At 42.8% G+C, this 18,291-nt stretch overlaps 1 protein-coding gene across 3 annotated transcripts; it reads right to left on the reverse strand.

The window, feature by feature from the left end:
• Positions 1 to 5,820: 5,820 nt before the first annotated feature.
• SLC7A13 (solute carrier family 7 member 13) lies at positions 5,821 to 17,172 on the reverse strand. 3 transcript variants are annotated; one of them, XM_088675670.1, is made up of 6 exons: positions 17,007 to 17,147; positions 16,193 to 16,633; positions 15,336 to 16,092; positions 10,557 to 10,688; positions 9,389 to 9,753; positions 5,821 to 8,378 (listed from the first exon to the last, which is right to left on the reverse strand). In XM_088675670.1, exons 2-6 carry the CDS (start codon positions 16,283 to 16,285, stop codon positions 8,145 to 8,147), a joined length of 1,581 nt encoding a protein of 526 aa, XP_088531796.1. In that variant the 5' UTR covers positions 16,286 to 16,633; positions 17,007 to 17,147; the 3' UTR covers positions 5,821 to 8,144. The 3 variants fall into 3 exon arrangements, with proteins under 3 accessions (XP_088531796.1, XP_088531797.1, XP_088531795.1); XM_088675671.1 differs by having other exon boundaries at positions 16,193 to 16,320; positions 17,007 to 17,114; XM_088675669.1 differs by lacking the exon at positions 16,193 to 16,633 and having other exon boundaries at positions 17,007 to 17,172.
• Between the last annotated feature and the right edge of the window lie 1,119 nt (positions 17,173 to 18,291).

Genomic DNA, 18,291 nt, shown 5'->3' on the forward strand with positions numbered 1-18,291 from the left:
GCGGGAGGGTAGGTTTCTCCTGAACATTTGCAGATTTTTTTTTTTTGGCAGCAACAGCAGCTTGACATTGGAACCAATTACCCATGGGGGTTGTGAGCTTCCTCCACTGAAGGTCTTCAAACAGAAACTGGACAATCATCTGTCAAAGATGGTCTAACTCTGGATCTCCTGCATCAAAGTAGGGGACGGATTGCAATCTGGCCTACAAGATTCCCAGCAACTCCATGAGCCTATGAGATGATGGAGCATGTTGGGAACTTTCAGGTTCTTCTTCATTTTGATTTTGGACAAAGAGCAGAACAAAATATGGGGTGCTTGTTTTCTTTGATGCCTCAGAGTAAAGTCAAACTGCTATTCAAGAGGAGCACAATTCCCTACACAAATGCTATGCAATAGAACAAAAGAACATTACCTTCTCTTCTTTCTTTTCCCTCTCTTTCCCAACTGCATGATGTCCATGACAAAAGTGTCTCATACAGAACATAAACAAACTGTGAAAAAGAATATGAATAAAAAATGGAGATGCTATATGTACTTTTCCTTGTTCGTTTGTTTTATAACACAATATAATCTTTAATTAAAAACATTATTATTATTATTATTATTATTATTATTATTATTAAAGAATTTAGATAAGGAGAATGAACTGACCTGAGGAAGTTGAGGAAGATATGAGCAGACTCAAAATGCACAGTGCACAGGAACCAGAGCAGCAGGACCCACCACCATAGCCAGAGGGTCCCCTACCTCCATGAACACAGCCGGCTCTGAGGCATAGAGCAGTGGAGTGCTCTAAGAGGCTGAGGCAGGCAAGGGCCCACAGCCCAGCTCACTAGCTGGCCAGGTGAGGCTCATTAGCTCTGGGAGACGGTCTATGAGTCATCAGCTGGAGTAGGCTCAGGACAGGTGAGGGTCACCTGCCTCATCAAGCCCAGGTGCTGCAACCAGCAGGCAAAGTACAAAAGGGAAACAGAGCTGAGGTGCTGTGCCTGCTGAACTGCCCATGTTGATAGACTTTGGCTTGGATGCTTCAGGACCTCTACAGGACAGTGCTTCAGGTTTGGCTCTGAACTCTTGTTTCCTGAAACATGCTGGGCTTATTACTTTTGTAATAAATCTACCCTTGCACCTTATTGCTACGGTTCATATGCCTATCAGTTCAGTATTCATTTTTTACAAAAAAGGGGGGGGGACACATTTATGAATAATACACTGCCATATGCAGGGACATGATTCTGTTCCCTTCGAAAGCAAGCATTTAAAAACCACTTAATGTGCATGATCAATAGCATGGAATGTAAATTATTATGATAAATGGTGTGTCAAGGAAACAGCATCTGACACATATGCCAATGCAATTTTCATCCCAAAATCTCTTTCTTAAATCGTAAAGTCCTAGTGGAGATCTTTACGGCAAAAGAGCATAAATTATTATTATTGCTTCTCCTTCCTCTTCCTTTCGGTAAATATGACCACTGCCTTGCAAGTAATGATTTACTAATTCTCCAAAGTGCCATTTTGCAGCAGAACATTCAGAGGTATTGATAAGTATGCTTTGTCATGGTTGAAATTGAATTGTAAGGACAGATGGAGTTTATGTTCATACTTTACACTTGGACGTTCCATGGCTCACAAAGAAGGAAAATAATTTTTTAGAGCACTGGGGTCAACGGTCACATTCTCAAATCACACAATATTTCATTTTTACTCTTAAATTATTTTATTCTTTTTTTCCAAAGAAAAGATAAAGGTTTTTGGTTTTTTAAAGTTTCTATTTTCCTCAAAACCAGAAGCAGGATGTGAGAGATCTGCATTTTTCAGGAGGCAGACCAGAAAATTGCCAGCAATTCAGACACTTTCTATATGCACACATGGCATCATCCGCAAATAATGTCCCTTGTATTGGCAGGACTATCTCCAGACCTGCAATCAGTGGAACAGATTCAAAGAATGACACAACCCACAGATGGCCCTGACACAGGTGAGACCCACACAAATGGCTGCTCATTGCAAATTATTCTTACAGCTGTAGCAACAGGAATGTGAAACCATCTCTGTGCAAATACAGTTTGAGTTGCAGGACACGATGTATAACCTCCACGTGAGAGATTATGATGTCTAAAATATCCATATACTGTAGTGAAATAGGTCTTTGCATAAAAGGCTTAAAGTATTAAGTGAAGCAGCTGTTTTATCCACCCACTTTACAGCTGGAACATTTTCAAGCATTTCTCAAACTGAGTGAGAATAACAAGGAGGCATTAAATGTCTAATAGTCGTCTAGGGGATACGGGATTATAATTAACACAGAAATACATCATGTGAATTCGTTTTAAGCTTTGGGTTTAGTTCCAAAATTTTATCGTAATAGCATTTATTCTTCCAGCTGAGTTTATGGAGGCATCTTGGCACATGCCTTTGGTCTGTTATGTTCAGGGCTGTGTGATTCTGTGGTTGCACTGACCAAGCACACAATTTGCTCATGAATCTGGAAATCCTGAGAATCAATGTCTACTTTTTCTGCTTGCAATAAGAGAAGCTTCTAGGATTCATAGCTCTAATACAGGGATGGAGAACCCATAGTCCACCAGATGTTGTTGGACTACAGCTCCTATCAACATTGACCACTAGGCAAGCTGGCTGGGGCTTATGGGAGTTGGAGTCCTACACAATTTGGAAAGTCACATGCTTCTTGTCTCTGTTCCTGTTGGACAAAGCTTGTTGAAATCAGGAAAAATGAGTGGTTGGTTGTAAGATACCTGCTTTTAATGGGAATAGGTTCCAATACCATATGTAGTTCTGCTATAACTAGTAGAAGGGAGAATACATTCTGAAATAATCAAATATAAATGCAGATATTCTTGTTCTGCTTGCACTATTCTCAATTATAGATTGTTGAAGAACTGTTCTGTGGTACTGTTGTGTGATTAACCTCTAAATAACCCGATCAGCAACAAGGCTCAAGAGGTCACAAATTGAACAACTCAAGTTTATGCCCAGCTTCCCCATAGAGGAATTACCGGTAGCTACATTTTCAAATGCTCAAAAGAAATGCTTATTGTAATGGGACTACATTTATTCAGCATTTGAGTTCTTGGTGGAGAAAGGTCTATCACTGCTGTGCTACAGCCTTACATTGAATCAGAATTTCCGACTCTTAGGCATCTGCTAAGGTTATCCTGGCCAAATATTTTAATTGGTATTTTAATTGGAAGACTAGAAAAAATACAATGAAGCGTGATGTCCTTGGTATGAATGGAGGTCACTTTTTATGCATTCTTTTAAAAGTGCTAGTTCAGATTAAAACTGTGCTGTAACAAACCGTATTGTGTGGACGGGAGGTGGGAAAGTATTTATCAGAGGCACGCATAAGCTGTGTTTGCAGCCTAATCACAAGGTGGGTGGGTGATTCTGGTGAAGTTTTCACATGCCTAAGTTGGCAAATATTGAGTCCAGCAAATCTTGCGGCCAGTGGGTAACTCTAGGATTTATTAAGATCTGCTTTACTACTGATCTGATATGGATTTATGGGTTGGGATGAATTTGCTGTTCTGAACCAGTTCATCTTCTGGTCTGTTGCAGTTTGCATTTCATTAAACTTACACGATATCAGCCTGATCAGGCAGTTTGCTAAAATAACATTATTGTTTTCGATCATTCTGACAGAGTTGCGATGATCGCTTATATAATGGATATTGCCATTTACAGTACTGCTATGGTTCTTTATTACCCATCATCAAGTACCCATTTGAATGCTCCCAGGGGTATTGTAATTTGTCTGCCATGCAGTGTTCCATTAATTTTGATGTTTCCCTTTCGTCTTCCTGTATTTTGAAGGAATTTAATGAGGCTTGTGCATGTAGTTTTTTTTTTTAGTTCCCCCACTACCCCCAAAAAATGTAACTGCTGTTCATGATGGTTAAAAACCAATTAAAAGTGCCCACTGAGTTGGTGCCAGTGTACAGTGTCACAACTGTCTCGGAGGAGAGGAGACCCCAAGAGTAGGATGGTTTCTGCGGCCCCTACAGGGCGATGCAAGCATGATGCCACACACGGTTCCCTGTATTTACCTGCCACAGAATGAAGGAGCTGTGCGCTCTGGCTACCTTCAATTCAGATGCAGAAGTAGCCAGGCAACTAAGACACAGTGGCTTTCCAGGCACTTTCCGTCTCCTAGGGACCCAGTAGAAAATCTAAGGGCTTTCTAACAACATCCTCCTGTCACTGCAGCTTGCCCCAAGTGGACCATCTATGTTGGCCTTGACCTACAGGGATATGATGTATTGTCAGGGAGCCAAAGGCAGTGTGGCATGCATATGGCTCTCAGGTGGTCCCCCACCCAGGCACTAACCCAACCCAGACCTGCTTAGCTTCAGTCAAGTGGTGGCCTTGTACCTTCAGACCTTGAGGCAGTAACATCTTGCCGGGGTGGCAATGGCACTGTAGTCTTCTGACAGATTCTTGGGGACTCTGAATACAGTGTGTGTGTGTGTGTGTGTGTGTCATCTATATCTGAATTATTATTCAATGTTTACATTCTTTGGGATAATAATATCCTTTTTAAAGTCAAGTGGTCCTGAGTTGCTCATAAAAGTTTCAAAAGCAGGGCACGGACAGAATAGATTTTAAGTTCCTGACCTAGAAAATGATTAATCTACATTTTTACCTTGCAAAAATAATAATCACGAGTCGCTGCTGTTTCTCTTGCGTTCTGCATAATCTACCGGTACCTGCTACTTCAGGTCAGATATTGTTTGTGTGGTGCCATCTGCTGGACGTATCGCTAGGCACTCCTTAACTACAAATAAGCCTGGCGTCCCAAACCCAATTATTTGCTCAGGGAAAACTGCCCATCCCGCTGTTGTAACAGCGCTGCATTTCTAGTGAAATCTCACACTTTGTGCAAAGCACATCCAGGTCCATGCACATATAGCACCGCAGCCTAATGCTGCTACCTGTTTTGTGAAATGGAACTTTGGGTTAGCTATTGACACTCCCAATCTCAAGTGAACCACTTACGGTAGGTGCAGACACAAAACATCTGCAAGAGCCACAATATACAGGTCCATGAACACGCATGATTTGTGCTCAGTTTTCCATGGCAGCAACTCTCAGACTGGTCCAAACATATGAACTCAAGACACCCATCTGTTTTCTATAACCAAAGCATTAAAATAGATTATTGGATAATTTGTTCTGGTGCAAAAACAGAGGTGAAGTATCCAAACAGGATATGTGTACAAGGTTTTGCAAGCAACGAAATACCAACTGAAGAACAGTGGCAAGAAAAACTAATGGAATATGCTGAAATGGCGATGTTAACTGAAAGACTTAGAGATAAAGACAATAGAGACCTTAAAAAAAAGACTGGGAACCATTTATGTTGTATTTACGGAATCAATGTAAAAAAATGCCATGGACTTTGAAGACTCTCGAACTCTGGATGAAAGGGAGAATCGTGCCAAGAGGAAGGCACGTTTGGCAAACCCTCACCAGGATCAACTCCCACCCAGAAACCAATGTCCCCACTGTGGAAGGACGTGTGGATCCAGAATTGACCTCCACAGTCACTTATGGACTCGCTATTAAAACCGTGTTCATGGAAGACAATCTTACTCAGCTATGAGTGATCGCCAAAGAAGAAGACGACCTAATGAATAACAACCTTAAAATAGATAATAGTTAGGGCATTGCCCTTTTAAAGAAGTTGTATCTTCTCTCTATTCGACTTGACAAACAATTACTATGTTTAGTTTTTATTTTAATTGTTTGAAAAACAAAACATACTAGAATGTGCTCTTAAAAAAGATATCCCAAGAGTTTTTCTCATTATTATTTATTGATTTTATATCTCACCCAGGAGCCCAGAACAGCAAACAGATATACCATTAGAAAACAAAAGCAAAAACATTCTAAAACCTTCTCAAAACGATTACAATAAAAAACCATCTGAAATATGTTACACTTAAACATTATTCCATTCATTAACATTATTATTAATTCCTGCCCTTCACCTAATGTCCCATTAGCATTAAAACGCAATGCTTCACAGTTTAACACAAGTTTGGGTTACTAGGAACAATAATCTTCAGCCAGTAAATTGGATTTTTTTTCTTTTGAAATAAAGTTTAAAATGCAAGCAACAAAAGAGGGGCATTGAGCTGCTTTCAAATACAGAGTCCTTTAACCAGGTTAAAGGTTACTAACTTGTAACCTTAAGAAACATTGGGTGGGGTGCAGAAAAACGCTCGCACAATGGGGATTGTGTACCCTTCCTCCCACTTGTGCTTTGAGTTGGTGATCCAGGGAGAAGCAGGGAGAAATACAGACTGACAAATCTGTCAGTTTTAGTTTCTCTCTGTTTCTCATTTTTCAAATCTTATGTTCAGTTCACCATATTTACAAATCAGTTTGTGATTATTATTTTTAAGTCCTCCCGAAAAATTCATCTGCATTTAATATGCATTTCTCCTAATATACATATTTCTGTATCCAATTTACTCTAATACAATGCATTTTTTTGTGTTAGTCTCATGAATATATCTGTAGTGAAATAGATAACTTTGTGTATGAAAATCTTATACCTTGGTTCATCGTGGTGCACTCTGGGAGCACCAGAAAGGGTGCTGGGAGTTGTTAAACCCCAGCTCTCATGGGAAGATGCCTTTTTGCCCTTTAGATGGAATGCTTTGTTAGTTGAATTGCCTCCTGACTGTGTTTACCCACAACTGATTTATACGTTAATGTGAAGTCTGTTGCAGCTGGAAACGGGATGTTTATTTGAGAAGTGGTAAGATCATGACCTGGAAACTGTACGCCGGCTCCCTCGGCCAATAATGTGAGATGAGCACCACAACCCTAGAGTCGGTCACGACTGGACCTAATGGTCAGGGGTCCCTTTACCTTTACCTAAGATCACAGAGGGTTATCTGCCTAATTGGCTTAGTGTCTCCAGACGTGCAAGAGAGGGGCTTGAGAACTATTTGGGGAGTTTCCCTAACCTCCAGCTTTTAAGTATTAAATTTGGGGCAGCTGGTTTGGTACGTGACAGCTGAAAGATCGATGTGTATTAATTGATGATTGGCCAGTTCACATCTACACCTTTGTTTTAACTGGTCAGTTCTCGAGACCCCTCGTGGTATAATTTTGTTTAAATATGGGATGGTGGAAAATGTTAAGTTGCTCTATGCCATTATCCTGGAGTGGATATCATAATGTGCTCGTCAAAATCCTTGCCGGAGAGAAATGCATTTAGACTTTGTTCTTTTTGCTACATATGTGTAAGTTAGTGAGACTTTATAATGTTTTTATGTTCTATTTTGTAACCTTTTGCTGAGAACTGTAACTTTGTGGTTTATTACTTATCCCTTGTTCTTTAATAAATTCTAAAAGGGACAATTTGTCGTGAGTTTTGAATATTTTCGACTCCAAAGCTAATTCTGGTACCTGGCTGCTCGACCCTACCAAGAATATTTTGTCTGTGTTACTTTCGAGTAGCTCAGTGGTGGCAGTGAACTACCAGATTAAGTTTTGTGTAAAACGTGATCGAGTGAGAGAGCACCTTGGTTCGCCCTTGCGGAGCCCAGTGACTTCTCGGATGAGGAGGCGGGAGTTAAGGAGGGCTAGAGCGGTGTCTCTGTATTCTAGGGAAAAAAATGTACCATCCAATTTTCTTGCATGGGAGCACAGCAGCCATTTGGGCGCCTTGATCTCGGGAGATTCCACAGCAAGATCTCTCCCGAAAGAAAGCATGTATTTTGGGCTCCATGATCTCATGCGGATCATTTGACTCACCTGGGAGCGCAGGTGGGAAGACATGCGTCCCAGTTTTGGGACACAAGCTGTTGGAAGGTATGATTTTTCTGCATAATTTCCCCTAATATACATTTTTTGTACACATTTCTTTGGGTTGGAGAACAGCATTGCAAAATCAGAAGTTTAAATTTCAACAGTGAGTTGCATTTTAGTTTGCGCATTGTTTCAAGAAATGCAAATTAGGTGGGTCTGCATTAAAACCAACTGTCTCCCCCACCCCCTTGGAAAGAAGGCTATAGGAAGCAATATTCCATTAGTGCTATTCTAGATCCAAGCCACGTTCTTCACCCCCCCCCCAAAAAAAGGCAGCCAAGTATGAAACTTTGCCTTTACTCAGATTTATAATGAGGAGGTGATACCTCCAGCAACAGCTGCAGGTAGCAAGTGATTTTGTCAATAAACGCAAAATGAATTTTAAAATGGACAAAAGGCACATATAAGAGGAGACCCCCAAGCATAAAAATGGAAGCGTAAATGTACTGCACCTTTGGAGACCAGACTATAGGAGCTAAAACTAAGAACAGTGAAATCGCCACCATCCCGAAAGCGACGGGTAAGAAAACCTGCAAAACAGAAACAGTGTTTGGGAAAGCAAATGTCAGATATGTGAACAAGCATGGGGGGGGGGGGGACTGCAGAAAAATAAAATAGGTTTCATATTCTGAGCAGAGATGATGCTTGTGCTGCCAACCAACTATTTTGGGGGACAGGTGGGTAAGAACTGAAATTGCCCCAGGCAGAATCTCTCCAGAGCTGCATTATGCAAGAGATTTCCTCCAGACTTCCTGAGTACTGAGTGATCTTCTTACAGTCACTGGGGATGGTATAAATAACTGTTCAGCCATTTTCTCGATGCAAAGTGGTCCTGTCTGGACCTATCCTTGCATTGTGGCTCACTCGTTTGGTATTGCACTTTCAGAATTTGCCTTTGATTCTGCAGCCGTAGCCGAGTAAAATGCCTGTCTCCCTTTCAGTATAGGTCCCCCTGCCATTTTCCATATGTGCACAGCATCACTGCTTAGGGTCCACCCCTATATTTCAAACACATTTTCTTTTCCCCTAATATACACCTAAGTGCAAGCAAGGCTGCAATTCTAACCTCCCCTTACCTGAATTCAAGCCCCATTGAATTCAGCAGGACTTATTTCTGAATAGACGCAGCTAAGATGGCAGTGTAGATCTACCTTTTAAAAACAATTCTATCCAAAATGGCAAAATGTGATTCTGGACCATACCAAGATGTGGTCTTTTGGCAAGGTTAAAAAAAGAATTCTGTCCTATAATTGCATGCTTTTCACTCAGTAGGATCACCTCATAATATATATAGGTTTATATAAAGGTTTATGTAGAAAACCTCTGCCTGGCCCTCCAAAAGATTTGTTGCCAGTCAGTGTATACAATATAGACAAGATGGAACAATCTTCTGTCTAAGCATAAGGCAATTTCTAATGTACATATCGTATGTCCCATCTAGTATCAATGGGGTTGAGCTTACAGTGTCCATAGCTCAAAGCTTGCAAGACTCGCATGTTATTTATACGGCAATTAATTAGGTATTTAAATTTCTTTTTACCTTGTACGGCCTGTGTAGATTCGGCTCTCGGTAGCGGAGGACAATCAGGCTAGTGCAAGTTAATCCAATCATCAGCCAAACGGAGAAGCCAAAATAATTGGTTAAAGCAATTAGGTCCGATGGGATAATAAAAATGGAGGCCACGACAGTTGAGAAAATCATGGCTGGCGCTGGGGTCCAGTGGTGGACATTGAGCATGGATACTATGGTGGGCAAATGTCCGGATTGGCTTCCAGAATAGGTCAATCGTCCGAGTGTAAATACACTGCTGTTGAGGGCGCCAAATATGGAGATGGCTACAGATGCAGGAATTATCCAGGCAACTGAAGGGATCACCCTGTCGGCCCAAGTGACTGCTACAGCGACTGCAAGGAAACATTGACATCCTTAGCAGACTCCTGGTTACAGCTGTCCTGGATCATCAAATTTAGTCCCATGTTTCAGTGGCCGCCAGACCATTTAAAACGCTAGCAGTTGGAGGTACTGCACCAGGCTATCATGTAGGCTACCCTTTAATAGCTCCACAGAAAGCAGTATTTCAAATTGTGTACTTTCTGTTGCCATAAGAGGTGTGGCATTAGCCAAAATTATGTGTGCATTTATTGCACGCACACACACACACACACACACACACACACATATACACACACACACACACACACACACACACACCACCTTGTTACTGAAGTGTGTTGTAATTATTTCATCTGTATTCCCAGAAACAAGATAGCATACCTACAGCAATCAGTAATAATGCTGGTCACATTGAATTTATGTCTTTCTTTTCTTTTTTTACAACAAACCATGCATCATCACTTGGAAGAGAAATTCATCCATAAATTTCAATGGGATTTGAGTCTCATCCCAAGGCAAAGGGAAATTATTTTATATTAGTTATAATTTTAAAATCAGTAACAGGCTAGCATGCTACCTTCACATTGTAGCATAACTAGTCTTGAACGATCGCTTATTTGGTTTCATTCTTCATCCCTTACGCCTGATCGGGATAGGCTAAAAAAACTGACAATTTAAAATGCACTTCCAAAAATCACCAAATGGGGCTTCAGTTAAACACACAAACATAACTCTGATTTTCTCTATTATCTACTGAATATGTATTATATCTATGATCAGTTCTTGAATAAAAAATTCAAACCAATCAGCCTACCTGAGGAGACAATTTCCTTTGGTGTGAGAACTGTCAGGTATGAAATGTTCACAAGCAAGTAAAACACAGTTATTGAAGGAAGTGTTGTCATCACAGTCAATGGAATGTTCCTGCTGGGATTTTTAACTTCCTCTGAAATAGAAAATTTAGAAGAAGAAGAAGAAGAAGAAGAAGAAGAAGAAGAAGAAGAAGAAGAAGAAGAAGAAGAAGAAGAAGAACTTATTTATTCCCCAGCAACTCTGGGCATGGCTGCCAATTCTCCCGCTGAAAAATGCGGGATCAGCAGCGGTGCGGCACCAGAAGACGCTTCTACGCATGTCTGGACATGCATAGAAGCAACTTCTGGTGCCGGCGCTGCCTGATTTCTGGTGCCCAGACATGGGTAGCGCGGCACTGGAAGTTGCTTCTACACATGTCCGGACATGAGTAGAAGCAACTTCCAGTGCCGCTTTGCCCGATTTCCGGTGCCCAGGCATGGGCGGAGCAGCACCGGAAGTCGCTTCTATGCATGTCCGGACATGTGTAGATGCGACTTCCGGTGCTGCGCTACCCATGTCTGGGCACCGGAAATTGGGCAGCGCCGGCACCAAAAATGGAGCCTCGCTGGCAGGTAGGAAATCCGGGGGATTTATGGGATTTTTTTCCAATCCGGACTGCCAGCGGGAAACGGTTTAAAATACGGGGGTTTCCCACGAAAAACGGGAGACTTGGCATCTATGACTCTGGGCGGCTTCCAACAGAATATTAAACAAAATAAAACTTCAAACATTAAAAACTTCCCTAAACAGGTCTGCCTTCAGATGTCTTCTAAAAGTCAGATAATTGTTCATTTCCTTGACATCTGGTGGGAGGGCATTCCACAGGGTGGGTGCCACCACCAAGAAGGCCCTCTGCCTAGAAATCATTCCAAAACATTTGTTTGTAAAGGGAGAAAGCATGCACCATAACTTCTTTTACTAGACTCATGACTACCGGTATGCTATTTTTGTGAATTTCCATATGATGAATTTGAAAATTGGCACTGAATCTTGTGAAAATCTACTTTACATTTATACTTATACCATGTTTTTAGCTGGCATGATTATTGTTATTCTTCCCCGCCCCCAGTATCCTGTTGTTTTGCAAAACAAAGAACTTTGCTTCCATTTATGCTTCTTCGGCCATATTTTCTTTACTAACTTATGTTCCTCCAAGTACCGTGTTGATCATTGCAAAAACATTCCCCATACTATAAAAGTAAAACAGAGTAGAATCAGAAAGCACACATAGGAACTCCAAGGTGAATGGAGAGGTCTCATGCAACAGTGGCCTTCTCTAAACCACAGTGTTTGGGATGTTCCATATGTAAAGCTTTTCTTGAAATGGAAGAGAATTATTTTAAGTGTGTTCATTGCAACTTTGTGGAATTTCAGATCCCAGCCATTGTGCTTTACTGAATCAATTTGCAATGATTACATCACCAGTTGCTGCTCTGAGAACCAGTAACAATGGTCAAATTGATGCCTGTCAGGAAGTAACTGTGTGGTCCTAGTTCAGTCTTGAGGAAACAAAGCAAATATGAAGACTCGGGACAATACGTACATTATGTACACTGCTTAGGTTTGTTCAACACGCACAGCAGCTGTAACCAGGTGCAAACCAAAGGGAAGATTTCACCACCACTTTGGAATGCTCCAAGTAGGTAGTAACTTATGTGCCAACCGTTTTCCTTATCTTATGTTTCTGTTCTTGGCACAAACATACATTCCTTGCACCAGGTATGAGAGGGCTGCTTAAGCATAGTTCTGTAGCTTGGCTAACAGTTACCTAGCCCAGTAACAGAGATATGCAGAGAGCTAACTGCGAGATGGGGGAGGCAACAGAGTGAGAAGGCAAGATGCAGTAGGGAGCAGGACAAAGGGAGGGAGGGAGGGTGTTGGGGTGGGGAGTGAGAAGAGAGGGTCAGAAAAAGAGAGGGAAGAGATGAATGCATGAGTCAAATCCAGTAAAATGGATCCTCTTCATATTGCATGTTTTTTTCTATAGATTCCCCTACACCTCACCACCATCAAATAACAGATCACACCTGAACCATAAAAATCAGCTCTGGTGCTCCCCAGCACAGTCATTTGCACACACAAAAAAACATGCTTTTGAGGTATGGATTCTTATGCATCCTCATAATTTTTACAAGGGATCCCATCAAAAGTTTGATGGGTCACATTTAGCAGAACCACCTGGTCCATCAGGGGCCAGTATGAGCCACAAGATCTCCTGCAATGATTTTGCAAAGTTTTTTGCAGATAAAGTTGCTCAGATACAGGAAGAGGTAGACTCCACTGTGGGAGCAGGGCCGGGATTGGAGAGTGCTAGAGTCCTGTCTAGTCAAGTTGCATGGGATCAACTCTGATCTGTTACCTCAGAGGATGTGGACAGGCTGCTTGGACAAGTGAAACCAACCACCTGTCTCCTTGATCCTTGCCCATCCTGGCTTATAAAAGCTACCCGGGGAGGACTGGGAGATGGACTCCGCAGGGTGGTGAATGCTTCTCTCTGTGAACTAATCCAGAATGCGGCAGCTAGACTGGTGACTGGGAGCGGCCACTGAGACCACATAACTCCCAGTAACCTACATTGAAAGACCTACATTGGATCCCAGTACGTTTCCGAGCACAATTCAAAGTGTTGATGCTGACCTTTAAAGCCCCTAAATAGCCTCGGTCCAATATACCTGAAGGAGCGTCTCCACCCCCATCGTTCTGCCCAGACACTGAGGTCCAGCGCCGAGGGTCTTCTGGCGGTTCCCTCGCTGTGAGAAGCCAAGTTACAGGGAACCAGGCAGAGGGCCTTCTCGGCAGTGGCACCCGCCCTGTGGAATGCCCTCTCACCAGATGTCAAAGAGAAAAAGAACTACCAGACTTTTAGAAGACATCTGAAGGCAGCCCTGTTTAGGGAAGCTTTTAATGTTTAATAGACTATTGCATTTTAATATTTTAATATTCTGCTGGAAGCCACCCAGAGTGGCTGGGGAAACCCAGCCAGATGGGTGGGGTATAAATAAATAAATAAATAAATAAATAAATAAATATGTTGTTGTTGTTTCCACAGGTATAAATTTTCCGGTGATTTGGTTACCACCCTATTCAAAAATCATGAAAATCCATCAGCTTTAAATTGATGGTGCTTCTGGCAGCGGTGGAGTCCCAGGTAAAATCATACAAATTTGAGAGGATATGTCTTAATTCATATGGATCTGCCTTTCACCTAGAGTCTAGAGCAGGCATCCCCAAACTGTGGCCCTCCAGATGTTTGGCCTACAACTCCCACGATCCCCAGCTAACAAGACCAGTGGTCAGGGATGATGGGAATTGTAGTCCAAAACATCTGGAGGGCCGAAGTTTGGGGGTGCTTGGTCTAGACTATATATTTTAAACCCCAAAGTGTGTGATTGTGTGTGTGCATATGCTTTCTCTCCTGTCTGTAAGAGAGAGAGAGTAGGTGGGTCCCAGAGCACTCTTTCAAAAAGCCCATGTACCCCAAAGGACTGGCAATTCCTAGATTAGAATCTAGTCCTGTCAGTCTGCAAATAGCTCTCCGCACCCTGTATTTTCATCATATGTTTCAGGTTTTTTCAGACACATGATCACAGGAACCAAGGTCCTTTCACCCCGCCAAAAAAAAAAAAATGAGGCCAGCCCCCCCCCCCAAGTTGATGGGCATTGCCATTCAAATACAGTGGTGCCTCGGGTTACATACGCTTCAGGTTACAGACTCCAGAAATAGTACCTCGGGTTAAGTACTTTGCTTCAGGATGAGAACAGAAATTGTGCTGGTGCGGCGCGGCGGCAGCAGGAGGCCCCATTAGCTGAAGTGGTGCTTCAGGTTAAGAACAGTTTCAGGTTAAGAACGGACCTCCGGAACGAATTAAGTTCTTAACCCGAGGTACCACTGTAGTGTGCATGCTCCACATTTTGTGATTTATTATGCTGGGGGGGGGACTTTCCTGTGTCCCCATATTTTATTTAAGTGGGCATGGTCTGTATAGCTTTTTTAAAAAAACATCTGGATCTCTTAATCACCCCAAATAGCTTTAAAGGTCCCCAGCAGTTCAGGGTGCTTCAGAGAGATCCTGCTTCAGCTCAGAGAAGCTCTGAATCCATCCACAGCAGCTGACTTAGAAGCATCATTCAGGAATTGCCTGGATCCAATGCATACCTTTAGTGTGCACTTAGGATCTTATACCTCACAACTTCCTTGGCTCACATCGCAATACCCTGGTTTCCACCAGGGATGGGAAACATGTGACCACCCAAGATGATGTTGGACTCCCATCAGCACCAGAGAGCATAGCCAAAGATCAAGGATGAGAGAATTGAACAACATCTGCAGGGATACTTTCACATGGCTGAAACTGATCCAGAATTGGACCTAACACTTACTGTATCTATGTGTCCCCTGATTGAATGACAGTAGTTCAATCATTTAAAAAACAACAACAACCTGGTAATCCTAGGGTTCAGAAATGTGAGGTGGTATTCTGTGTGATTAAACCGGCTGTTTCACTCTGCTCGATCCTTGTGAATTAGTTGTTCACTGCTTTAGAATAACCCACCCTGCAGTTTCCTCCCTCCCTCTCTTTCCTTGGCCTAGAAAATTATTGCTTCAGGCCTATATGAAGAAACCAGCCAGGAAGCTGTACAGGACTCTATTCATCATCAAGTAAAGTCACTGACACCTGTGTGGAGCCTCAGTTCCATAGACATCACAGCTGCCAACTGAAAGCAAAAATGAGAGCTATACCTGACAAATAGTTGAGAGACCACCAGCCGCCATATGCATAGAGCCCCTGGTAAAACGCTTCTGCAACCTGCGCAGCATCTGGGATCTCTGAGCCGAAGGCATTCTCAAATCTTGCCACATTCTCTTTTCTCCCCCTTATCAGCAGGACAATCCCGCCAACCGCAATCACAGAGAGCGCCATCATCTTCAGGACGGTGAAAACGGTCTGCACCCAAGCAGCCATCTTGACACTTCGACCGTTGAGGATCCCGAGGCACCAGAGGACCGCCAAAGCCAGGCATTTCTTCAGCACGTCGGGAACCGGGCACTCGCCGTAGAAAGGCTTGGTAGCATACTCGGCAAACAGCAAGGCCCGAGCGGCATTAGAGGCGGGTTTGTTGAACACTGCCGTCCACAGAAAGATGAAAGCCAAGGGAGAGCCCAGGGCTCTCTTGATGTGGCTATATTCCCCTCCTGAAAACGGTAAAGCTGTCCCCAGCTCTGCATAGCAGAGAGCGCCCATCAGCGAAACGATGCCACAAGCTGTCCAGATGATCAATGCAACGCCAACGTTGAGCAAAGAATATTTCAGCACTCCAGTGGGCGAGACAAAGATCCCTGCCCCTACAATGGTGCCCACGATAAAGCTGGCACCTTCGAAATATCCTATGGTTCTTTTGAGTTGCATCTCACCATTTTGGCTTTTATTTTCTTCATTCACCTGATCACACCCGTCGTTCCCCATGGCGCTTTGTTTTCTTCTGCTGTTATTCCCCCCCTCCAAAAAAAAAAGAATCGTTAGCAACCCGAAGATCCTAATCTCCTCCTCTGACTGTAGTGAAACGTTACTTGGAACTGTTTGCAAGGTCACTACAAACCTGTATCCTCCTATGTTTAACAGGAAAAGTGCTGATGATTAACCATGTTGTTTCGAGGAAGCAGGCTGGGTCATAGAATATAGCATTCCCCATCACCAGCGGGTTCTCAAATTAAGGCACCACATTTTCTGGAACAATAAGAGAACTGAAACACAGCCGTCCTTGGGAATTCACACTTCTCTGAATTTTGCAATGTACAAGCAAAATGTACGAAAAAGGCATATGCTATGCTAGTTAATCTGTGCATAAAAATGCATATATTGGTGGAAGCCTGTGCCAAATATATTGCTCTGCTTTGGACCACATCAGCAATTGGGGGTCTTGTCATCTGGGCAGCCCAGGACCTCCATACACAGTACCCAGGCTTGCGCCCCAAGGAGGGGCACTTTGGTGCTGCTAATGCAGTGGTTTGACTTCACCTCCAGAGGCGGACTCCATTGTCTGTCGAGACAGAGGGATGCCAAAATCAAGCAAAAATGCATTAGTTTTTTTGCAAAAATTCCTTTGCAAAAATGTGGATAATTAGTAAAAGTGCATTGTATTAGCGAAAATTGCTTTGCAAAAATGTGGATAATGGGCAAAATTGAATGCAAACGTGTGCATTAGGAGAAATTCACACTAAAATGCAGGGTTGGGGAGGCTGTCAAGGCAGAGACAGATGGAGCAAAAACTCTTGATGGAGGAACCTGACTGCCTTAGTAAGCTGCAGTCCTAATGTGAAGGAACAAGCCCATCCTGAGTCCCTGAATGGGTTGAGCACAGATAGGGAAGCAGACCTCATTCAGTGGACCCCTTTACCTAAATGTTTGCTTACCTGGAACGTGCAATGGTCCTGGAAGAGATCTGCAAGGAGGGTTTTCCTTTCTTTATATTTGTCCCATGAAAAAGGCTGAGGTGGAGCTGCCAAGAAAGGAACAGCTTTACTTGAACAAGTCGTATAAAGGCTACACTTACTGTTTGCAGGAGAGCTCTTGAGTCGTTTCCCTCCCATGGACTGGGGTATTTACAGAGTGCTGTAACGCCTGGTGGTTAACAGAAGCCATTGAGCTCAGCATTCCCTGTGACTGTGTCCAGTTGTACTGTATATAGGAAGAGGAGAGCAGTGAGAATGGAAGTACAGTAAATGCCTTTTGAAAACAAAAGAAACTGTGGCTGCTAAAGTTGTGTAAGAGTGCTTGAAACATATGGTGTAGGTATGACCGGAAGAAAAATTAAAGAAATTTAGAGTGCAATTTCAATAGTACAATATCCTAGCTTAAATTCAAAATAGTAAGACAAGGGTACATTTCCACTTTCCCTTAAACAAGGCTTCTACAAGCAAAATGGCATACAGCAGGCATGTCCAACAGGTAGATCACTGGACATCTGTGGTAGGTCACTGGCTCCCCTCAAAGAAGCTCAAAAACTTTGACTCCCCTAAAAAAGCTCAACAACTTTGACCTGAACCCCTAAAAACGGGCTTTCCTCCCTAAAAAAGCTCAACAGCCTGAACCCCCCAAAATGTTGGTACTGACCTTTAAAGCCCTAAACAGCCTCAGTCCAGTATACCTGAAAGAGCTTCTCTACCCCCATCGTTCAGCCCAGACACTGAGAACCAGACAGAGGGCCTTCTCGGTAGTGGCACCCACCCTGTGGAACGCCCTTCCATCAGATGTCAAGGAAATAAGCAGCTATCCTATTTTTAAAAGACATCTGAAGGCCCTGTTTAGGGAAGTTTTTAATATTTAATGCTGTGTTGTTTTAACTATTATTATTGGGGTAGATCACTGCCTGTTTTTAACTCTGCAAGTAGATCGCAGTCTCTTGGGAGTTGGCCACCCCTGGCATACAGTATTTGTGTTAGATGAGGCCAAGTCTTCCACATGTGCTCAATTATGTCTGTAGAAACAGAGGCACCGCTAAAAGCAACCATTAGCTATTCCCTGGTAGCAAACTCTATCCCAGTTTTATACTGATTACATTTTTTGATCCAGAGTCTCAAGTCGGATCAAAGGCAATTACAGACATTTGTTCCAAGTATCTGAGATAACAAAAGGATTTGTCTATAAGCAGACCGGCCTGTGGGTAAACAAGTGAGCTGGAATCTGATTGCATAGCTA

The sequence above is a fragment of the Zootoca vivipara genome, chromosome 8, assembly GCF_965207765.1.
Source record: "Zootoca vivipara chromosome 8, rZooViv2.hap1.1, whole genome shotgun sequence".
Taxonomy (NCBI): domain Eukaryota; kingdom Metazoa; phylum Chordata; class Lepidosauria; order Squamata; family Lacertidae; genus Zootoca; species Zootoca vivipara.